At 39.3% G+C, this 25,042-nt stretch overlaps 1 protein-coding gene across 1 annotated transcript; it reads left to right on the top strand.

Moving 5' to 3' along the window:
- Positions 1-439: 439 nt before the first annotated feature.
- TET1 (tet methylcytosine dioxygenase 1) lies at positions 440-24,097 on the top strand (the record flags this gene model as incomplete). The annotated part of the gene is made up of 8 exons (XM_010087147.1): positions 440-2,972; positions 4,166-4,256; positions 4,886-4,979; positions 18,018-18,226; positions 19,196-19,346; positions 23,072-23,161; positions 23,631-23,778; positions 23,967-24,097. Coding segments are annotated over 8 exons (3,447 nt in total), but the record flags the coding sequence as incomplete, so codon positions are not given.
- Positions 24,098-25,042: the final 945 nt, after the last annotated feature.

Here is a 25,042-nt window from a genome sequence, read left to right as displayed (position 1 = left end):
TATAATTATACCCAATTCCTACTAAACTTTCTGTGGTACAAGCCTTTAGATTTCAGTCCTGCTTTGAACTCAAGGGAGACTTTCATCTGCTTACGCAAATTTGTTACAAATCGAATCCTTAGATCTGATTCTAAATGCTAACATCCTTTATCTGTTCATTCATTTCTTTAGTCTTCTTCCACCACCACATGTAAACACTTTCTTCTTCTGCCCTGACAACAGTGGGGAAAAGTAGCTATAAATATGGATAGGGTCTTTAGGCTTCAGGGTTTTTTTACGACTTCCTGGGTTTTTTTTCCAACGTCTGTGCCTGTGCTTAATTAGGATATTCCTCATATCTGTCAAAATACGGTTTAATTGCTGTAAATCTGATGCTTCTTGTTTTTAGTGTTTTTGAACAGCTGTTACCACAATTTTTTTTGTTATTGTTATTTTATAGGCAAATTTGGAAAACAAACCAGTAAATGGACGCAGACCAGAACTCATGGAATGCAGTATATGTGGTCATGGTGAAAAATACAGGGTGAAAACAAACCAAACAGTCCCCATTGAAAATGTGCAGTCTAGGGAGAAAGAAAGAATGACAGGCTTAGAAGCAGAGAAGTGGGCACATAATGAGAAGCCATCTTTTGGTGTCCACGTCAATGGAGATATCCATGGAACTGTGACAGACAACGAACACTTGAAAAACCCTGAAGACAGTGAAAGAGCAGTCTCTCCCAGTCAGTTAGCTGAGCCAAAAAAATCATTTGCACAGACCATCAAAAATGGCATAAAAACCCTACATTATTCACCACCAGAAGCAGTTGCTTCTCTGAAAAAAATATCCATAGAGGAAAGGACAGATTTGACAAGCAACTCCCATATGCAATGGATGAAGGGTACCAATCTGAATAACATCGTAAACACTCTGACAACTGGTGTTGGCTGTGTTCACCCAGAAAAACAAGGAAATGTTTTAGTGAAAGAGGAAAAATGCACTTGCAGCATCTTTGAAGATTCTCATAAGTCAGTTTTGCAGACGGGGTCCATTTTGCATCTGCAAGAAGGCTTGTGTTGTCCTCCGTTGCCTGAAGAGGAAGTGCATGTAGGGAAGGATGGCTTTAAAGTACCTAAAACAGAGACACAGCATGAGGATTCTTCACTACAGCCAACTTTCTTGTCCCTGATTAAAAACAGAAATTTAACTGTAGAGCAGGTTGTAGCTATTGAAGCTTTAACACAGTTATCTGAAGCCCCTTTAGAAACAACTTCACCAGCTAAAACTGGAAGTACTGAATGTACAGAAGAAACAACTTCCACCTTGCTCCATAGTTATAAAAGGGATATCTCGTCCTCCTTCACATCTTCTGCGTTAAAAGAAATCAAAGACACTTACTTACAGAATGAGCAACAGCTCTTGGCTCACTGCGCTCACTCGCAGAAGCAGCTCCCTAATAAGGCAGTGTTATACAATGGCCAGGGTTCAATTTCTGACTTGCGTGATAAACCTGCCAATCTGGCTGGCGAGATGTATAAATTACAATTATCCTCAAGAGATACCAAAACTTTATCTGACTTAACATCTAATGCAAAGTCGTTTTCAGGATATACTACCAAGAAAAATTACACTCATGATCCAGTCACCCTTGTACGGTATTGCAGTGCTTCATGTAATGTCCAGCAAACAAGTAACAACTTGGAAACTCTTGGCCAGTTAGAGCAAAAGCCAGCCTGCAATGATTTGAACTTGGAAGCTAGTTCTTTGATTAAAGAAGGAGGAATTCACAGCCAGGATGAAGAGGATGTAGCTACACAACTAACTCAACTTGCAGCGCTAATTGAATCAAACCAGACAAATCCAGAGCAGAAGAATGACATAAAGGCATCGCTGCTTAATCTAATATCACACGAAAGGCAGCCAAAATATAACCAAGATGTGCTGCAGAAAAAAGAATCTGTATTTTTTAGGCATAATTATAGTTCCTTACTGTTAAAGCAAAAACAACCAACAAATAAAAAAGGAAATGCTGTACCATGGAAACCAAGACACAAAAAGAAGCCTCAAGAAGCATGCTATCAACAAAATAATCAAAGCCAGCTAGAGCTGTTGTCATGCCAGCATAGCGAGTTACAGGACATTTGGATATCATCAAAACTGCACAAGCTTGGTCAAACCATGCCACAGGACTCCAGAATAGCTCCTTCTGAAAAAAAATCTCCAAGAACCAAAGTACAGAGAGCACTGAATCAAAATACTTTAGCATCACAGGAAAAAACTAGATTATTTCTCCCGCAAACACAGATAAAATTCCATAGATGTTTACCTGAGGTACCACAAGAGAAAAAAAAAGACAGGTTGTTTGGCTGTGAAGTGGTAAATGAGCAAATCAGAACTGCTGGCTCTGGTGACCCCCTAGGCACTGATCCACTGAAAAATGAAGTTGCACGTAACCAATATAGCGACCTATTCTCCCGTAATCCTCTGGCTGCTTCACAGTCAAGAGCAGCATCCTTATTGAACAGACCAAGTGAAAACCTACAGATGTTTACAGAAAAATTTAATTCTCAGGTACAGCAAACAGCGAATGTCAGTCAGATGCATCCTTTGCCTCAAACTTTTAATCAGCCTAACCTGAGAGCTAACGAAATGCATAGTGAAGACAAAGCCTATACTCAGCAGGGTGCTGTCGAACAACAAGTAGATCCCAAGTCGCAGGTGCTGCCTGTTCCCTCTGGTGGAGCCCAGGTACCCGGTGCTGTTGAAGCTCTCAGGAATATGGAGTGTGCCGGCAAAGTGACTGTTCTGACGTCAACCAGTTTGGGTACTGACCACCCACAGAGCACAGGTGACTCAGGGTGTTCTCCAGCAAAAAACACACTCAGCAGTTTCCTTGAATCACCTATGAAGTTTCTTGATACCCCTACAAAAAATTTAATAGATACACCTACAAAAAAAGGACAATCTGAATTGCCAACTTGTGACTGTGTTGGTAAGTCTTTTTGCTAACTTTTACCTGCACCTTTCGGATGGAGGTGTGTTCATGTTGCTTCCTTTAATGTAAGGAAGTGTACTTGATGCTTACTTACCTGTTGCAAAAAGACCAGTGTTTTGCCAGTAGTAAATGGGAGGATATTATCTTGTCCCTTTCTATAACTTTTGCCTGGAGTTCTTTGGGCCTGCAAAGCACAGCAGATTGAGTGTTTTTGGAGTTGCAGCTGACAGGCTTAAATTCTTTACTGAAATTTAAAGCCAGGAGGAAAAGGAGTTTTTCCATTTGTTGTTTTCTGATTTTTATGGTCTGGAACTAGTTTTTGCCTGAGATGAGCTGGGCAAAAATTTCCCGTATATTGTCGTTGTTGCCTAAATGCTGTTCAATGCATGGCAGGGTGTAGTTGTGGGCGGTCTTGTTACTCTCACTGTCGGTCCTGATGACCACCGTGAGTTTGCCTTGAAGAGTCCATGTCAAAGGCTACGAGAAGCCCCTCATGGCAGAGGGGAGAGGTAAGGTGGAGTTGAGGCGAGGCCACATATGTAATAATTTGCATTGCAGGATGCGATGTCAGACCGTACTTGGTGTTGAGGATTTTGCAAGTACAGCTTGACTGATGGTGTTAGACATGCTGTGTTTTCAGATTATCAAAGCGCACAGATGGAAAAAGAATTCAGAGGCTTAACAACAAATTGTACACAGGCAGATTGTTTCATCTTTCCTTTAATGTTCTGCATCAACAGAGTGCTAGTTAAGAGGCCTGCTTTGTGTTTTTTGTTCTGTAGTACGTGACTTATCAGTTAATTTTTTTTTCCTCAATTCTCCTTTGTCTAAAATGAATTAATAATGTTTTCATACCAACAAGGATATTGGGAAGCTTACTGAGTCAATACATGCCAGCTTCTGTAATGAAAATTTGTAAAGAATGTGAAATATTCCTACTATGATTAGGATTACTTTGTAACATTAAGAAAAAATACTAGCAGATTAATAGGAGGAAACAAGTATAAAATAATTTTGATGCCTCTGAGGAGAAAAATCTGCCATATTCTTTACTCATTACATTTCAGGGACAAATTTTATGTATTGTAATTTAATTGGGAAGATATTTCTGTAAACCATTTCTAAGCTTACTTGTAATGGTGTAAATACATTTTTTATGTGCAAACTTAGTTTTCTCAACCTGCTTACAGAGCAAATTATAGAGAAAGATGAAGGCCCATATTACACACACCTCGGGACAGGACCAAGTGTTGCTGCTGTGAGAGAAATAATGGAGAACAGGTAAGGAAAATCCAGCGTTTAATGCTCGCAGTATTTTTGACTGTCTAAACAGGAAAGAAGAACTGTGAGAAATCAGGTGCTATGTTTAGCTTTGTTTTTCTAAACTTTTTGCAGTACTCATTTGTAAAGTGTTGTCATGTTCATATGTGCATGAGGTGAGCACGAGCATTTCAATTCAGAACTAATGTGTCTTTTCTGAGCTCTTGCAACTTTAGAGTTGAATTTCAAGTGCAGTGTGCTGTTAGGTGTCATTGAAGTCAATGAGAAGGACAGAGATCAGCAGCTGGCAGAATTAGGTTTTCTTACATGCAAAGAAACTCTGGCAAACCAGACAGAAAGTTCACGGTAGTGACTAAGTGCACTAGGATTTCCATGCAGATAACATTTTCTTCCCCAGATAACGTTTGCTTAGTGGCAGAAGCTTGTTATCAGAAGAGAGATACTAGAAATCACTTGCAAATATGATTTTAAATTTAGAAGTATTAAAAAATACATTATAAATATTTAGTTTTTCTTGTGTTCTCAGTAAAGTAAAAATAACTTTGTTTTTTTTTGTTTTATAGAAAATATTTCCTGTTTTAAAATGGTTTACATCAGTTTGTTTTACTCATTAACTTTTTTTAATGCAGGTATGGAGCAAAAGGAAGCGCTGTAAGAATAGAGGTAGTGGTTTATACAGGAAAGGAAGGAAAAAGCTCTCAGGGGTGTCCAATTGCCAAGTGGGTAAGTTTTTGTGTTATAGCAGTAAAATTGTTTTGTGCAAATTATGTGCAGTCTGTAAGCTTAAATTTAATCCGATCTTTAACGAAGATCTGTTTCTTCATTTAATTGATCTACAAGTCTGCCTGAATGATGAAGCTAAGGAAAACAAATTTATTTTTTTTTTAAATTTAAGATGTAGTGCTGTATGTTATGTTGTGGTTTGAATGACTGTGAAAGAGAGGTGCTTAATAGAGCTGGCAAACATGACCAGATAAGGGTAAGAGGACTCTGACAGTGTCTGAAGATTGGAGTCTCTAGTGAAATACATTATTGGGAAGTGGGAAAGCGAGAAAAGATGGGATGGTTCCTTGGGAGAGTTGCAAAACTGTCCAGTAACATTTTTTTAAAACCCTTCTCAGTTGAACACCTGAAGAAAAGACAGTGCCATGAATGAGGAAGTTCATGGGTGCCATGGGGTTGACTATTATTTTTCAGGAACTAAACTCAGTATTTGGAAATGTAAATGTTATGGTGACAGTTTTTGCCAAAGTCTTGCCTCGCATCACTTCAGGAGCCAAGAAATGAGGTTACAGACACAAGCTCCAGGAGAGAGCCTGGAAAGAATTGATTGACCTTAATCTTTGCTGAAACCGCTGAGCGAGATAAAAAGTAGACTGGAAATCTTGTAAACTGAGTTTTGGAAAACAATAAAAGAACTTGGTTGTTAAAAGAAAAAAAATTATTGCTGTATTTTGGGATTTCAGACTTGATTGAAAAAATGATTAAGATAACTGTGCAGTTGGTAGACTAGTGTTTGTAACTACATGACAAAAATAAGGTTATTACATACTGTATGTGAATGGCATTGCATGCTAAACATTTACTGCTTATGTTTGGAACAGTCAAAATGTGTTTTTCATACTCAATACATAAACTATTTTTCAGAAAGGAATCCCATATGTACATGCTGCTTCAGATAATATTTAGTAACAAATCAGCATCCCAGAAAAAAAAAGATGGTAAAACTAACTTCATAAACAAGTGACCCCAAAAGAATGGAATTATTTTCTCAATGTTTCAATTAAATAAAATGCTCTGTTTTAGCAGAGGACAGGAGTTAAAAATCTTACCTTAGGAATAGTTGTGAGCAGTTGAAAGGAAGGCATTTAAAACTAACTCTTAACCTTGATTTTTCTGTTGCCAGTATCAACATATTGTCTTTTATGTAAACCAGAAATGACTGATTTTATTGTGTATCTGCATGGCTGTAGGTGTCCAACATGTGTGTACAATATGACAGGCAGAAAGCACTCGGGTGCACACAGAACAGGCTGGTTTAAGGTACGAGGACCTGCTCCCAGTTAGTTAGATTTTCACATTTCTGTATGTAAAGTGTGTGTAAGCGTAAGCTTTCATGTTTGTTTAACTTAAGTTCCGATCTTGTTTTATGCAGCAGTGACTCTGTGTGTGTGTGCGAGTTCAGACCTAAAGAGGATGAATGCTTTTCCAAGTCTGCTGTTACTGTGTGACTGTTCAATACAACAGAGGGAAGGAAATCACTGAAATCTCCCCTGTAGAACTGTTTCAACCTGTATAAAATCCACATTTTGGGGTTGGTGTTCTTAATGTGTTGCATTAATTTCTCACTGGCAGTGCTAATTTTAATCTTTATAACAGAGCATATTTGGGTTTTGGCTATGACCAAAGAAGCATAATTGTGAAATTTGTTTGAAAGCATATGGAAAAAGTTTCCTGTGCTCTCCAATAATTGCAGTCACAAGGTTCCATCAGCTGCACGGAGACTTTCACTTACTCATTTACAGTGCACTTTGGGACAGACTTGTTTCTGCTTTGCAGATGGACAGGCTGTTGCCCTTAGGGCTCCCAAGAGACTTGCTGGTGAGAGCAGCATGAAGAAACTCTGCTGAAGCAAATATGATAAGGAAAAATTGAATGTATCTGATCGTGTTGAACTATTTTTCACTATTAATTTTGCTTATTTCCACTAGATAATTTTGCCTTATTGGTTCATTAAAAACATTTTAAGATTAAAGGAGCTTTCTCAAATACCTGTGTCTGTACATTCTTCTGTTAGCAACTGCATTTTCATAATACCGACTTCCTCCTAAATTGTTTTCGCTTGAGTGGCTCCATTTCTCTTAAGGTGCTTGGTGTGTTAAACATTTACTGAGACAGATTCCTTTCTTCCAAAGGAGCTGATGTTTTCTTACTTAGATTTCAGGTTGCTCTAAACTTGCAGAATCTTTTATCTTTCAGTCTTCTTTTGAGAAGAAATAAACATCTGAAGCGGAAAGTCTCACATCTTTCTCCTTTTTTAAAAATATATAATATTTTAGGGTGATACTTTGGATGTGGACAAGAATGCTCCTCTTAGCTGAACCTAAATATTATCAGTAAATGCTACCTAGGCTTTGAAACCTTTTGGTAGTTGTATGTGTGAGCATTAGATTGACACATTAGCTAAACTGTGTGCAGTGACGATGAGCCTGCTATTGCTTTCACTACGTGTCATGACAAGGAGACTGCTTGACCTCTGATTTTTTCGCATAAGAAATTGTATCGTCTCATTTTTATGTCAAAATAGAATTAATAGAGTTTTGCCAGATATTTCAAATGTGTGGATATCTGTGTAGGTGATAACTGTGATTAGAAAATAATTTAGTACTCTGTGACATATGCAGGGGTAAAGGTAATCTTCTTTCTTTTCTATTTGGATTTCTTTCACTTTTTTGCTTTGTCCAGGCTCATCATACTGCTTCATAACAAGCTAGAGAAAAAAAAACCCATTGAAGTACTGAAATTACTGGCCTGTTGTTCTCAGTAGCCCATTGATGTAATAAAAAGCTTCATGCTGCTGTGCATCCCCCATAACCAGCCAGTGATAAGTGATTTGTCTCATATTGGTCCCATGTTTTATCAGTGCTTTAGCTGATAACAGATGTGTTGTGGGTTTGTTTTTTTTTTTTTTTCGTGGTCTCAGTATGTCTACTGGTGAATTACAATTACATCAATTTATGTGAAATGGTAACTCACTGTAGGCATCATCCTGTGCACCCAAGTCAAAGATAGGTGTCACGGACCTCAGAGGAGCTCAGCTTTGGGTCTGAACATTTTCTAGATTAAACCCATTTCCTTTGGGTTCCTTCTCCTGGTTTCAGTGGACCTTGGCTTGGATCATCTGAGCTATCATTGCTATCTGCTGTCTTTATTCAGAGTTGCAATGTAATTTTTAAGGCTCCGGCTCTAAAAAAAGACAAAAGATGAGAAGAGATAAGAACGGCCAGGTCAGGGTGGAGGTCCTTCTTCCCAATACCCTGTCTCCAGTGCTGGCTGATGGCAGGAAGGTGTACGAGCAGGGCAGTTGCCTCCCAGAAGACCAGCTTAGTTTCCAGTAGTTCATGGCTCTGTGGTTCTCTGAGCTGGAGGCAGCATCTTTGTGTTCATTTGCCTTTCATTAATGTTGTCATCTTTATTTCTCCTTTTCCTTCCTGTTCTCTTATGCTAGGAGTTTAATGCTGGCATAATGTTTTCAGCTTTGTGCTCTATTCCCAGTAATTCTTAGCAGTTGTTTTTCCTTTTTTTCCATTGCAGAGCAGTGATTTGGCATTTTCATACTGCTAACATTATGCCAGATTCTCATTCCTGCATGGTAATGGCCAACGCAGAGTCCATCTCTATCTAAAAATAGATTTGTTTTCACCATGTTTACCTGCCATTTTTCTGCCCGCTCAGCAGTATGAACTCCTCCTTCATTTGTTTGCAGATTGTGCTTGTCTTCACTACTCTGAAGTGCTTACTGTCATCAACAAATGTTATCATCTTTTTATTTACCCTTAACAAACAAGATGAAGAGCACAAGCTTAAACATGATTCTACAGAGCTGCCATCAGAGACATACCAGCCTTTGTTTCATGTCTTTTTACCAGTTATTCATGTGTGGCCTTTTGATTTGTCCCAAGACACATTTTTTTAAGAGCCCTTTTTCAGGAGGGACCTTTGGCTTTTGGAAGTCTAGAGAGACCTGCTGTATGACTGAGCTGTGACTTCACTTCGGAGAACTTTATTTGACTTCTCCCTGTGCACCACACTTTCCTGTGTGATCACTGCCTTGCTCCACACAGATACCAGGCTCATGTGATCACCGAACCAACATATTTCTTAACGGCTCTTTTTACAAAGAGTAAAAGTAATCTTAGTAATCTTCAGGCCCTCTGCTACTAACATTTGCACGTCACATTTAATACTTCAGTTGTCTCATCCTTGAGTTTATTTGGTGGATATCATCTGAACTTGGCAAATTGCTACTGTTTGGTGTGTGGGGGTGGTGATTTGGTTTTGGGGTTTTTTTTCTGCTATTGTCCTATAACCACTTTTGTCAGGGCTTTAACTTCAGAAAAACATCTTTGTCTGTCCCCTCCGAAGGTTTCTGACATAGGAGTCTTCCCAAACTTCTTGTTTGTGAACATAGCAGAAGTGGGTTTTTCATCTTGAGCCTTATCTTCTCTGAGTGACTTTAAAAAAAAAACAAAAACAAAAAACAACCAAACAAACGCTTGGATGATCTGTTGACCCTTCAGATTCTGTTAGCCCGCTGGTGGCCCTAATTTATTTGAAAATACAGCATTATGGGGCCTCTATGCCTTTTGCAAGAAGTTTCTAAAACTCTTTCACTTCTGTCTGCCTTTTTTGGGTTTTATATTGATAGCTTGACAGATCCTTTTTACCTTCTCTGTAGTGTTAGTTGTATATTAGTAGGATATATAAATAATAAAATAATAGGGGTGGATTAAAAGTTGATTTAAAACCTGATTACAAATACTTTAAAAATATAGTTAAATTTGAAATTACAGTACCGTACAGACCTGAACCTAGAATTAGCCACTGAAATGAATCAATTTTTAAAAGTGATGCTTAGATAACCCACTATTATAACGAAGATTTTGTAGATCATTGAACTGACAGGAATTTCTAGTTAAATGCCAGAAACTACATTTTGTTGAGTGCTGAATGAGCCTTAAAAACAATAGATTCTTTTGCAGATGCAGATAAGATGATTTTTTTTTCAGTTTGCTAGTTTAGCTGGAGTTGAGAAAGTGATTGAAACTGGGAACTGAAAAAGCAAGAAAAACAAGAAGTTACTCCAGCTTCTAGGCTCTCTACTTAGTGTTGGAAGAGCAGTGTAATTTATTAAAGAAAATGAACTGAGGAAAGAGCAAGACATTTTGCAGTGGATGATCACTACTAATCCACTGAGCTGTGAGAGGACCACTTTACCTGCAAGCAGACTCTCCGGTGCTTATTTCTCTGTATCCTGCTTGGCAGTGAAATGGTCAGGAGGTCTGGTGCAGTGCTACTAGCTAGGGGACAGTGAAGCTGTCGTGTTGTTTGGAACATGATAGAGTGGGGAATTTTTGAAAAAATATTTGAAAAGGGCTATAGAGTAAATTCTCCTGGACTGACTGTCCCCTGGCCATGGGTTTAAGTAGAATGTGCAGCTCCATTCTGCTTTGAACACCTTACTGTCCTTCCAGCTTTTAGCTCAGTTATTAAATTGTCTTTATGATTAAGTGATGGTCACCCCAGGAGAAGTCTGGAAGGAAATTAATTTTGGCACAGGGAGAGTGTGGTTGGTGTGGGTTTTGTTCAGCTTCTTGGACAATGTTGTATTAGAGCATCGCTTTCTTGCCATAACGTTGTAATACATTAAGTTAGTGTGTGTAGCAGGTACTACAGCTGTGCAGGCACTATTCTCACTGTTTGCTAGGAGGCATAACTGTTAAATACAGAATTGGAGGAGTTTATTTTGGACAAAAATTTTTGTATGTTATCCAAAGTAAAGCTGTTCTTTGTGAAGTGCTGCAATGCTTCGAGATTCATAATTATTAGAAACTTTTACGTGGTTTCTGAATAAGTGTTTTAATATTGTTTAATATGAAGAACTACTCAAATATTTTAATAAATATGAAACAAAAAAGCTATGTCAACGTGAACAAAGTGAAGTATTATAAAAGAGCAGGCATTTCAGTTATTATTACTAATTGAAACAAATGGGACATCTGAACAAACTGAGAGTGTAGATTCTTATTATCATCCATATAATACAAAGTGCAGTTAAGCACTGTCAGCAAAAACAGAAAGGGAAGTTTGAGGCGGAGGTAAGAGGACACTGGGAGTTGAGACTTGAATTTTGTCCTCATTTCTGCAGTATTTGTTATACAATTATAGAAGAATCACTTAACCTATGTATACTGCAGTTTGCCCATTTGTAAATGGTACAATACCGCTTCCAGTAGCAACTTGAAAAACGTATTTGCAGATAACTGCAGATATCACATCTCGGTGATATTCCTGTAAAAATAGCTCAGTAACTGCATAGGATTGTGATTGACAGTAACTGTTCTGTGATAACTCTTTTGATGTAGTCTCCTAGGACTTGAGAAGAGAGAATTTAGGGAAGTGGAACTTATTTCTGTTTTAATATCTCTTAGACATGCTGAGAATAAAAGCATATAACATTTTCCGGTAAGAAAATAATTTAATGTTGTTTAATGTGTGTGTATGGGTGAATTAGGAAGAAGGAGGGCAGACTGACTATGCAGCAAACAAGAACATTTCTTTCTCCTGCTGTCTTGTACAGCATTGCATGCTAGAACAGCAGCAGTCCTTAACAATGCTGTGCTGTCACTTTGTGCTGGTGTAGGTTATTATTGAATTGTAGCTTAGCGGAGAATCTTGTCCTGTGTAGAGAGGACTCCATCCACAGACTTTGCTCAGAGGCAAAATCTGGAGGTTATAAAACTTGGAGCCAAACTGTTGTAAATGAGTCACCTATTTCAGGAAATTACAGTGAACAGTTAAGCTATGTTCTCACTTTAAAATCAACTACTGATACTCTGGACAGGAGACAGTGATTTTACTGACGAAATTCAGGATGGTCTGGAGGGCGTATTGCAGTGGAACCACATGGAGATGAAATAAACCTAAGAAGGACCTTTTTTGTTGGTTCCATTATTTTTTTTTCATCCAGTAATTTATAGCAGTGTATTTAACCCATAATTAAAATTTTGTCCTATTTGCTGGATTGGTTTATATTGTGCTAAAGTTAATGCTAACTATTCTGGTGATTCTAAATTGAAAAGTAATTTTTCATCCATGTGGTAATTCAGCATCTGGTATGCTGAGCTTCTGCAGTCTGACTCTCAGCTACTTACGTAAGTCATGTACGTGCTAATTTAGACTGGCTTATGTTTAAGGACATCAAGTAATTTTTATTCACAGTGTACTTATTCCTTGTTCTAGAGCTCCTGCCAAGGGTTGAGACAGTTGCTTCAACAATCTAAGAGAAATAATTCAAGTAAGTAGAACTCAAGCATTTGGACAGCTGAAGCAGGTTTTTTTTGGAAGCGTAACTTTACTGATGCTGTTCAGTAGATTCAGAAATTATTTGAAAAAGGTTGAGAGACCAAGGTGACAAACTGCTGATGACCCCAAAGCTGTTCAGTATAATGAAGAGCAGGAAAGACTTGTGATCCAGAAAGAGTGGCCACTAAAACAATAGGTAAAACTCACTTGATAAATATAAAGTTGCACAAAAAGCAGACTGTTAGAGTTTCATATTCACAGTGATGGATGCTAGGCTGAGTGTTACTGCTTGGGATAATAGTTCGTTAGACATCAGCTTCAGTGCTCAGTAGTGGTGAAAACAGCAAAAGAAACTGGTGAGAATTACTGAGGAGGAATAAAGAAAACAGGAAACATAATTATGCCTCTGTGAGAAAGCATGCTGCACCCCAGTCTTGAATAGTGTCCAGTTCTGGTCCTCCAACTGAAGAAAGCACAGCAGAACTGCGAAAGATGGCAGTGGTACAGACTCACCAGCCTGGCAGAGAGGGAAGGGGGGAAAGCAGGACACTCCGAAGTCTTCGGTGGCATGGAGAGCTGAACAGCAATCTGTTACTCACACTTCTCATCCTATATCAAAACAGAGGGCACTAGCAGGAGGCAAGCTCAGCACGAAGAAAAGGTAATGTCTTTTTCTTTCACGTAGTCTGGAATTAAGCTCGGGAGTGTAGTGGGTGGTAAAATGCTGTGCAGATTTAGGAGTGGGCAAATGCACAGAAGGGAAATCCTTCACAAGCTGGGAGAGAGCATGTGCTCCCGGCTGCCAGCAGGTGGCTGGAAGGTGCCTGACAGTCGCTGGGAAGCTTCTCTGTGTCCCAGTGCCTTTCTTACTGCTCATCCCTGGGCAGCTGCTGGTAGTCACTGTCAGCATCAGGGTGAGGCTGGACAGTCCACTTCTCTGACCTTGTCCTGTTCTTGTATTCTTTGATTCTTTGATTCTTAGTATCTCTTTCTGTCTCTTCAGTATCCCCGTACGTGAGGGAGTGAAAAAACTAACTTTTCTTCTTGTTTATCCCATAACTTGCTGCTGAATTGCTGTGGCAAATTCTGCTGTGGATGGCACCTCTTCAATTAATTTACTCTAGCTTTTGGCTCATGCTTTCTGTTAAGAAAATTGGGTTAATTTAAACCTTCATGGCTTGCAGAAACAGAGGTTTAGCTGTGGTATGTTGCCATGACAGCTGTTGATTGTACTTCTGTCCTAGCTGGCTGGCTGCGGCTCACCTTGCAGGCTTGCTCATATTCTCAGGTTCTGCCTTTTGAGAATATCTGGGCTAGCTAATAAAACAAATTACTTGAATTGCTGCCTTCCCGTAGATGTACACATAAACAAGGACACATGGATAGCAGCAACAACACAGAGCAGTCACGGTACAGAAAGTGGTAGTAGTGGTGGGTGCCTGACTGCAGCATAGGAGGGGTGTACAAAACTTGGTTTTGAAAATTACCAAAATAAATTAGTATTCTGCCCAAATCAGCAATGTACAAGGATGATACAGGTGGCATTGTGTGTGCAAATATGTATGTGAAAGAAAGCTATTTGGAAGGAAGTGTGTCCCATTTCAGTTTTTCTTTTTGCCCTAGACATGGTAATGTTAGCAAAATGGGTGAGGGAGTGGGTAGCATGTAACTTTGCCTGGTTATTGTGAGTGCAGAACAGGGCTGGCAGGTCTTGGTCAGCACTGTGGGGGCGTTTTGTTAAGTGTGTTGCTTTCCAGAAGTGCTGCATTGCAGCTGAAACAGATTAGTCATTGCTAAAGTGGGTATCTTTGGATGGAGACTTAGTACTGATGACAGCTAGTGCTTGCTAAGATGAGTTCTGGGATAATCTGTCCCTACATACCTGCAAAAAGATGACCATATGACATTTAAGTGTTACATAATACTTTACAAACATATTACAAGTCTGTTTTGTTGATTATACTGTTTTTCTGTGTGAGTCACTAAGAAGTCATGGTTATTTTGTGTGGAAAAGTAATTGCAGGGGAAAAGTTTTTATTTTCCTGTTTCAAGAACTTAGCTTTAAAGTTCCACCACTTAACAAATGTTTATTTTCTTATTCCTTTTAAATGCATTAGGGACCAAAATTAAACAAAGTGAAGTATTAAATGATTTACGTTATCACTTTTGTTAACTGCATCACAGAAATCATGAGTAGCACCAACAACTTTTGGACAACAAGACTTGCCAGGTGATCAGTGCATTGTTCACAGTCTGAGGAAACCTTCAGGGACTAGCTGCATTTGTTGCATATTCAGCTTAATGTTTGGCATCTCAGTGTTTCACAGGTAAACAATAAATACACTGGGAATTATGTTTGCAAACTTTGAGTAGCAAATAAATACGCATTTTAAATTATTGCATGAGGAATTGGTAAATAAATTGCATTATTATATTCTCTGTGACAGTATACTAATTCCGTATGTCTTACTGAGGAAGACATTTTGTCAAATGCATGCTGAAAAGAAAAGAATGAACTAAAGTGTAGACTGAGATTTTATATGTGCTACTCTTCTGAAGACATCATTAAAATAGTGTTGCTGTTGTATGAATGTAACAAGTGTGATGTTTCCATAAAGTAACAAGGGCGGGGACAGTTGGTTAAAACACTGTATGGTTTGGGGATGTTTAAGGATGGAAAGATCTTGGAACCATCCCCACTCATTTCAAGCTGCAGAAGCTGGAGTAGAAATAAAGGAATGAACTAGAGACAACTAAAGAGTAATTCAAAAAATGATCGGTCAAGTAAAGCCTTACGAGGTCTGTTATTTAGAAAAATAGTAAGAAATATGACCTGTAAGCACAGCAGGCAAAATCTTGATAAGCAGTACACAGCTTGTTGTCATATTTTGGGTTGTATTAATTACTCAGGTAACGACAAGTTTAGTAACAAAAGCAAATGCAGACAGTTTTACTTTTGCGTGATACATATACACACTTATAATACAATATACTTGTGATTTATTGTAGAGTTGAAAAATTTATTTGATGTAGTCAGGCACTGGAAAACAAATGACAAGTTGGAAATTAACAGAGTTACATCAGTGTAAATGTACCTAAGAAGTCACCAAGTCAGTCTGCCACAACTGCAGTGGCATTTTCCCCACTAGAAAAATGGTTAAAGCCTCAGGAATGACGTGGTGTTTCTGTTGGCTGGATTTATTCCATAGTTTCCAGCTGTCCTGCTCAAACGTGCTCGTCTGTATACTGAATGTGGCGTTGCTGTGTATTTATTATTAACACAAAGGATGGGCTCTGTTTATGACTGCTTTGAGAGTGCCAGCTGTGGCATGTGCAGGGGCACCATCCGTTTATACGGGAAAAGCAGCACAGCTCCAGCTCTGTCTGCACTGTCCCTGGCTGCGGGCCTGGAGGAGCCATGACTCTTTCAGTGCAAGTTGTGCTCTTCTAACGCCCTAACAGGTGAGAAAAGCGCCTTATCTCTGCAACAAAAGGACTGGAGCGCTCCAGCTGTAGCAGTCAGATGAGTGTACGATGTAACCTCTTAAGAGCCACAGACATTTAAAGCAGATAACTGATAAATCCATTAGCTACCTTTGTGGCCTGAAAGATGATGGACTGTAAAATGCTTTTGGGTCCAATAAGAGTACTGCGTTCTCTACTGCATGCATAATGATGCAAATTCCAGCTATGTTTAACGCCAGGGAAGTGTGGTGTTGGTTTAAAGGAAACTATAAATTCGCCTGCTGCCCATTTGTCATTTTTCGTGGACAGTGTATTTCCAGTTTAGAACTATATGAGAACTCAGAAAGGCCAACCTGATGTTGTACTGAGAAACTCAGAGGTACCACATTTCTTTATTGAAGTTACAAAGTCTAGAAACAACAAAAATAAAAACAGAATAAAAGCATCACCCTTCATGCTGAGTAACGAAATTAAATTCTTGTCCTTCTGACATGAAGGACTGTGCTGCTTCAGGAATGTAAAACTCACACTTACATGAATAACCTGTATCGTACATCAGCCATAACAGATTTTCTCTGAACCTCACTCAAATGTAAATGAGTTACGTTATTTTTCTTTCCTTATAAAAAAGATTGTACTGGTTGGTCAGTCATAACCAAGACTTCTTTTGAGGAATTGTATCTCGGATGCATTTGCTTATTTTATCATTAAGGCTGATAGTAAGACTGTACGATTAACTTCGGGAGGGTGATACTTTCTCTCTTGACACAAATTAACTTTAATCTTGCTTCTTCCTGCTAAGCCTGCACAGATTCCCTCTGAAACTATTCATCTATTGAAAACCTTTTCACTTGCAGATTAATTGCCAGCATACTTTGGTCCCCACTTAATGAGTTCCAATATTTCGATATTCACAGCTGATCAGGCCAGGGGTCATGTATGAATGACAACTGCACGTCTGGCAACAAAGAATCTTCCCTGTTCAGTCCAACAGGGAATGTCTGTGAAAACTCAGATATTTGGAGGTTTTCAAAGAGTAAGTGGAACTCCATTGCTTTCTTGCTTTTATAGCACGTGACCGGTAACATGTCTGTGGGAGTTCTGCTGATGGAGAGGGGGTGCTGGGTGGACAGCCAGGGTGACCGGCTGCTTGCCCTGAGGAAGTGTACTGCTACGGAGCTGGCAGAGAGCTTCTGCAACGTAATGGCTCACCTTCTGCACACAGTGAGGAATAGAGACTTGCTGGTCCCCGTCCCATACATGACAGAGCAAGGAAGTGGATTTAGCCTTTAGTGCCTGTGAGGGGTCCAGGCGTAATACATTCGAAGCTTAACACTGAGGTCCTTGGAGGCCTTGTACAGGCTGTGCTGGCTAAAACACACTTGAAGAATAAATAAACATTTTCGGATTATGTTCTTGTATTTACCTAGCTTTAATGCATGTTTTTGGTCTGCTCACAATGCAACCCCATTTCAGATTGTGATAAAAACCTACATATGTGGGAATATGACTGTCTGGCTTTTTTGTTTTCTTTCATTTTTTTAATTCAGTGGTATATTGTACTGTTTATATTGTGTTAGTCTGTGTTTTATCCATAAGGTTCACAAAGATTGCTTTGTGTATCTTACAGTTTAGTAAACACTTCAGCATTCTGCTAAGAACTTCAATATTGTTCATCTAGGGTTGTATTCTGAAAAATCTCATTGCTTCTTTCACTAGGAATGCTTCTAATCTTACTTTGCAAGGTGGGAACCATTTTATGTACTGACACGTAACTGTGGTAACCCATGCATACATGTGCTTCTGTGCTGTGCTGTTACATAACTGCGTTCTGGGTTTTGGCAATATGTTTTCAGTATTATTTTCCAGGTAAATGTTGGGTTTGCAGTGGATCTATTGTCTCAGGATTATTATTTCCTTCTAGTGGTTATTTTCCTCTTAATTAATCTTTTTTATTGTTTGTGTAGAGTGCCTAAAATATTCCTCCTCCTATAAAAATGTGCTGCTATTGCTTCTACAGGTAAAAAGTCAACGCAAAATCATATTCTACACCAGAGATCAGTGTGTGGTGCTGTTCCAGTCCTGCTTGCTGATGGAGACTCTCTGGGCAGCACTATTTCCGACTCTTCCAGGCCTTACATCTCCCAGAGAAGAGTAATGCATTGCATGTTTCCAACCCTTACCTAAGAATAAACAATATGATTCTTCCAGGTGATACGAAGAAGTAGCGATGAGGAAAAGCTGCTGTGCTTGGTACGTCAGCGCGCAGGACACCACTGTCAAACTGCCGTCATAGTGATTCTCATCCTGGCCTGGGAAGGGATCCCCCACCTCCTGGCTGATACGCTGTACAAAGAGCTGACGCAGAGCCTCAGAAAATACGGCTGTCCCACCAGCCGCAGATGTGCGTTAAATGAAGAGTAAGTTCCTTTAACAGTAAATGATTGCTGTGTTGCCTTTTGAATGCTCTGCATTAAATAGCTTGAGAATTCAATAGTTCAACTAATAAAGTAAATATCCAAAAGCTCATTTAAAGCTACAGTGCACTAGGTGTCATCTCAGTATACAACTTAGTTCCTGACTTTTCCTAGAGACCAGCCCCTGAGTGACAGTTTTACACGCTACACCCAGGGCAAGGGGTGGCACTGAACTTCTCTCCTGACTTTTTGCACGCTGCCCAAAGACAGTCAGTGTCTGCTTTGCAGACATGGCCATGACAAAGAGCTGCTAAGAAGGTGGTATGTGACTTTTTTGAAAAGAGAGAGATTGAACACTCAAAATTAGGATCTTCCTCTCTATGCCCCTGAGAGGAATTTAGTTTAATTGACTGGATGACCTATTGCAGCTGAGGCTCCATAGCAGTGCTGCCTTTGCGTTGATTTTTGTGTAGCCTACATTTAACAGACTCTAATAGCTGTACAGTGACCTGATTCTAATGCTTGTGTTCCTAAAGGGTTGGGCTGAGGAGAGTTGTTCCACTTTGAAAGTTCGATCAATTTGGAACTAATGGTTTTGCTGCATGTAACAAAATTATTGGATTTAGGGCTAACCTTTAGTAGCAGTCCTATTTTCTTGGATAAAAATGTTATCCAACTGGAGAAGTCAAAATCAAAGTAGCATGAGTACGTTTATATAGCTATAAGTTATGAGTGTTATGTATTTCCCAGAAGTGGGACACTGGGGAATTTAGACTGTCTTTATGGAGAAAAAATGTCAGTCTCTACACATGAATATTTCCATAACAGAAAAGATCTGGTTAAACAATATATTTTATAAATTTCTGTCTTGCTATGGTATATATTATAAAGGAAATAGCAAATGGAATTGACCTTAAAAAAAAAAAATCTGTGTTGTCATCTGATTCGACATGTCTCTATTTCCTTTCACAGTCGTACTTGTGCATGTCAAGGACTTGATCCAGAAACTTGTGGAGCATCATTCTCATTTGGCTGTTCATGGAGTATGTATTTCAATGGCTGTAAGTTTGCCAGAAGCAAAAACCCGAGGAAATTCAGGCTTCTCACTGATGACCCTAAACAAGTAAGATTTATTTTATTTGTTTTATTGTTTTGTTTTCCTCTAAATACTTTGATTTTCAGAACTAGAAATGAAGTCTATGGATATCCACCCCTTCTCTCTGACACGTGTATGCATAGGTTATCACACAGGCACCTAATTAAATGTTCTCTAACTGTAGTATTTATAATTTTTCTACTGTATGATAACACAGTGTCATTTACTATGTATTTAAACACTCTAAAGTTATCCTTCAATGCTCTTCTGTATGCATATTTAGCTCTGCTGTGTAACTCTGTATGAAATGTTAATTCTTTGTAAGTATAAAACAGAGCTAAAGGTTTTTCTAAGCACCAAGGCTGCACCTCAGAGATTCAGTCCTTTTGCCTTGCAATAGAAAATATTGTGCCTTGGGTTGCACCACTTTCACACAGACCAGCTGACAACCTGGTCTTCTGTCTGCTACCTGGAATGAACTGTTTTTTCTGTGGACAGCATGTTTTTTACACACCTTTGGAGGAATGAGTACACTAAAATATGATGCAGTGAAATGATACTGTAATTGCTGCTTACGAGTATTAGTAATGATATAAAGCTGAGATAGCACACAAGATATGGTGATGGATTGTGTGAAGTAACAAACCTCTAAAAAAGCCCAGACAAATCCGTTCTTTTCATTGGTGTCATGGTTTATCCCCAGCTGGCACATAATTAGGCCCCGCACAGCTGCTCACTTACTCCCCCCCACCCAGGGGAAACAATCAAAACAGTAGAAGTGATAGAACTTGTGGGCTGAGATAAAGACAGTTTAAGAGGTAAAGCAAAACAAGGAATTCATTCCCTTTGTCAGACTGGTGTTCAGCCATCTCCAGGAAAGCAGGGCTCCATCATGCATAATGGTTACTTGGGAAGACCAATGCCATCGCTCCAAGTGTTCCCCCTCTTCCTTCTTCTTCCCCCAGCTTTATATGCTGAGCATGATGTCATATGGTATGGGATATCCCTTTGGTCAGTTGGGATCAGCTGTCCCAGCTTGTCACCTCCCACCTTCTTGTGCACCCCCAGCCTACTCGGTGGTGGGGTGGGGTGAGGAGCAGAAAAGGCCTTGGCTCTATGTGAGCACTGCTTAGCAGTAACGAAAACATCCCTGAATTATCAACACTTTTTTTAGCACAACTCCAAACCATAGCTCTGTGTTCTTGCTTTTTTTAATGTGTAGAGTACACGTGCATGTGTACACACAATGTGAAACATTCATTGTTTCTTGGAAGAGAGAGATGTCATTTGATTTACAGGAACTAAGTATTCTTCCCAAGTTCTTTTTTTTTTTTCCTGAAAGAGTTGATGAAGCATCTTTCATGCATACGCGCCTGAATGCAAAACCCTCCCTCTCCTGTGAGTTGTGCTGTCCCCTCACAGTGTGGGTATCCACAGACTTCACTAGTGCTTAAAGTAGGGACTTGTGCCTAAGTGGAACAGAGCACACATGGCCCTTCCGCCCTTTCTTTCACTGAATATAGGACTAAGGCAGTGCAAGCTGAAAATAGCTCTGCTTGTCTCAAGAGGGACTTTGTCTTATACATTTTCAGTTTATAGAAGAATGAGCTTACTGGGCATTTCTTCATTTTTAGGTATCCTGTTCGTTCTCCTTTGTCCTTTTCCACTCTCTGTGACCCTGTGTTTTTAGGTTCTCCCCTGCATAATGCTCTGCACGGATCATTCTGTGCATGTGTTCTTTCTGTAGGTTTCTAGTGGTTTTAATAACATTAGCTGGGGACTCAGCAAAGGCAGCAACCTTCATATGTGCTGTCTAATGAAATATCAGGCTGCGCCAGATCTCTTGTGAGACAGCTCAGATAGATTTGTCTTTGATCAGAGTGTGCTCCGTCAGACGGCGAGTTCTGCAGGTGGCATCGCTTCCTCTAAGTCACTGAAATGGCCACCTTGAGCTCCACTCGGACACTTAGTGAAGCACGACAGTGTTCACAGCAGCACCTAGAAATGACACCCCACTCGCCAGAGGTGTCTGCCACGGCCTGTTCACTTGGCAGGAAACTGGCAGATTTTTGGGAGGAGAATGACTTCTACCACAGTCTAAAAGCAGTTGCCAAAATGAGATTACTTAACCAGAGTATTTTCTAGATGCATGATCTAAAAGTGCATTCACTTATTTCCCTATTTCCATGGACATTGTTTTAAAACCTCTTTGGATTCTGTGGCCGAGAAAGGATGAGGGTTGCCCAGCACACAGGTACTCTGGAACTGGGTTTGCCTGCGAGGAACCACGTGCACCCTTAGGTTACCACGCGAGAGCCGGCAGCTGTAGGTGACAGCAGTGTTTGGGCACTTGCCGTGTGTGTGCAGGTGGTTGGTGTGTCTTGAATTGAAATTACTGGTAGATAATTTTTCTCTTCATTTGGTGTTGTCATTAATTTTTCTAGCAGATACTTCTTTAGCTAAATATTGGATATTGGTGATTTTGCAGATGCCATAAAGCTAGGAGGTATAGCAAATTAAGAAGAAAATAGTTTGAAGTCCAGAAAGATCTGAATCATTTGAGGCACTGGGTGGAGTGAGGTGAGGTTAAGGGTATAGTACACCTAGGTAAGAATAGCACATAGGATAGATAATTAAGGATGTGTTACCTTCAGTGCAGTTCAGAAAAACCTGTGGTAGTGATCGACAATTAATAAACTGGCTATAGTATGAGTTAAAAATAACGGCATCATTTTGTAATGTAAAATCACATTGAAATATGTGGAAGCATCCATATATGTTTATATACATTGGTGTTTACAATATATGGTGATAAGTGTGTTTTGTTTTTTTAAACAAAATAAGCTGTTATTTGTTGCCACTATACAGTATGCAAAGCTGAAGCTGCGGTTGTCTCTCAAAGCCTGGCCCTTGGAGGAGAACAAAGTAGGGAGTATGTCACCACCCCTTTCTTCCCCAGTTGGTTGGTGATTTTCCTGGAAAAGCAAAAATTTAGACAAATAATTTAGGGATTGTTTCTGTATATAAGAACTTAAATCTTACACTTCATAGAAGCCCACCTAGCTAGTTGCATGTTTATATGGCTTACCCCAAGGAAAGGAATATTACTCCCTAATCCAGTAGGTATTTCCATAAAGTCCTGAGTTTTGCACCTCTAAAGAACAAAATATTTATCAAATGTTCCTGATAAGAGTTGTGTTGCAAGGTTAGAAACCTTGAAAGCTGAAATTAACGTTAAATGCTATTGGGAGTTACTCATGCAATTAAAATAAAATGAAGGTGGGGACCTAGGATTCTGTTCGCAGGGCTGTATCAACACAAATTAAGGCCCCATAAACAGAATGCTAAAAGAAGACCTGGGGTTCCATCTCCACTCAGCCATGTGGTGTCATTTTTCTCTTCTGGACATTACTTCTCTATTTTGTGGGGAACACTTCTCATTCCTTGACTGTCTGTATCAGAAGGGGGGAAAGATGCAGAAATTAGTTCCTTGTGTGTTGGGTTTCCTTGCCCTAGCTGATAGCCTCCCTTTTTATTTCATTGACCTAGATTTAACAGCTTTGGTATTTTAGTAATGCAAAAGTTGGCTTATTTACGGTTGGTGACAAAAGGCAACGGAACAGAAGTCAGATTAATAAAAGATAAGATAGAGGTGGACTTTCTTAGCTTTGCTGACTTGTCAGGGATCTCTAAACTGGGTTAGATTCTTTTAAAGCAAATTACAGTACTCTGAATGTTGCCTTTCTCTGCAGGAGGAACTTCTTGAAAATAATTTGCAAACTTTGGCTACTGATGTGGCTCCGGTTTATAAAAAGCTTGCTCCTGAAGCTTTCCAGAACCAGGTAGGTCTGTGACATTCCACTAGTGCAGCTGTGCCTTTGGACAGGAAGCACAGTTTGAAAACAAGATGAAACCCCAAAGTATGTTCATGGGTAGAAGCTACCAGCCTCGCAGATGTGGTGAATCCCCTTGCTTGCTTACAGTGGTTACTTCATTTGACTAGTTTCAAAATACTGCGCCTTTTTTATTTCAGCTGGTGGTTAAGTTATGCTGTGAGCTGTGCACATGTAAAAGGCTTAGAAAGAATAATGTAAATAAAATGTTTTTATTATTTAAAGACATTTGGACTGTGTCTGAGGTGATTGTCTTGTTGACATCCAGTCATAAGTGTCACATGTTTTATAGGAAAATAAGTGCATTCAGATCATTCTCACTGGCTGCATTTATTCTGTAACAAGTGCCATTGTGGCTCATGGGGTTCCGAGTCGCTTGCTTTGAGTCCCAAGTACCTGTAGTTTATTTTACTTGTAGGTGGAGAATGAGCACATGGGCCCAGACTGTCGTCTTGGATCCACGGACGGTAGGCCTTTCTCTGGTGTCACAGCTTGCATAGATTTCTGTGCCCATGCCCACAAGGACACGCATAACATGCACAACGGCAGCACTGTGGTATGTACGCAGGATTTTCTCATTTGTACTGTTTACTGTTGTCACATGTATTTTAAAATGCTGCTTGATTTAGTGGGTACATTTGCATGAAGTTTTTTAAAGATACTGTGAAATTAACTGCATGTTGCCTTTTATAAATTCCCACGTTATTTGCATATATTTATTACTGTTCTAGAGAGAGGACATAAGTTCATCTTATTACAGAACAGATCAAGAAAGGCATGGGAGTCATCCTTCATACAAAATACCTTAATTCTCTTTTAAGACACCCAGGCCCTTTGGAGAGGACTGGCCATTGGACAGATAAGCTACTCACAATAGAGATTTGATGTTCAAAGGCAAGTAATTATCTAACCAAGGAGCTAAAACAAAGTGATTCTTTATTAATTTGCCTCCCCCAGGCTCAATTCTCATCAAACTCACTTTTTCTTGCACCGTGAACTTATCAGGCTTCATGTTAGTATGGTCACTAGACAGAGAGTAGAGAGTATGAGATTATGGTGGTGTCAGGTGACTACAATGATCCTTCAGTCTCAGTATGAAAGGAAAACCCACAGATGTGGGGTTTATGGTGTGGTGGTTGTAGCAAAAACCTTGCGGGATTGCTAGTGAGAAAATCAGTTAGGAATTACTCAGTAAGTGATCTCTTAGAAATTGAGACTGTAGTCTTGAAGAAAGACAATCTCAAAAGAGGAAAAGATAAAATAAACCTGACAATCTGTTTTTTCAGTAGTTAGAGCATTGCAGTGCTCTAAATAGCTAGGATGACTTCTTGTACATCAGTGGAGGTAACACTCAAGACTAATTTCTCTATCAAGCGATGTATATCTGAAAAAAAAAAAAATCTAAAATCTCTGCCTACCCTAGAAACAGTCTTTTTTCAATTTGGAAATTAAAATTGAATTATTATGTTGCTGTTATTCAATAAAATGTTGCATTTACACATACACTGAACATTCAGCATTTGTATGTGACATCAGTGCAATGACTGGAACAATTGTTTAATATTAATTCTGTGCTTTTATGCTTGGCAAATGTCTGTTACTTTAAAGTATGGAAGCAGGTCTCAGAATTCACTTTGTCCTGAATAGCCTACTATTTTTTCCTAGCATTCAATGCCGCTTATATGCACATAGTCTATAAGAAAATGCTGGAAGCATACTTTGCAAAATATTAGTAAGATGCTATGAGTAAGCACATGTGTTAACGACAGTCAGTTCAAAGCTTCTGAAGCATAGGGATTCAAACCTTGTTAAGATCCCAAATTTGAAAAT

This window comes from Pterocles gutturalis, unplaced genomic scaffold, assembly GCF_000699245.1.
Source record: "Pterocles gutturalis isolate BGI_N339 unplaced genomic scaffold, ASM69924v1 scaffold47876, whole genome shotgun sequence".
Lineage (NCBI taxonomy): Eukaryota > Metazoa > Chordata > Aves > Pterocliformes > Pteroclidae > Pterocles > Pterocles gutturalis.
The sequence above is the reverse complement of the archived record's forward strand: the minus strand, read 5'-3'. Positions and strand labels throughout refer to the sequence as shown.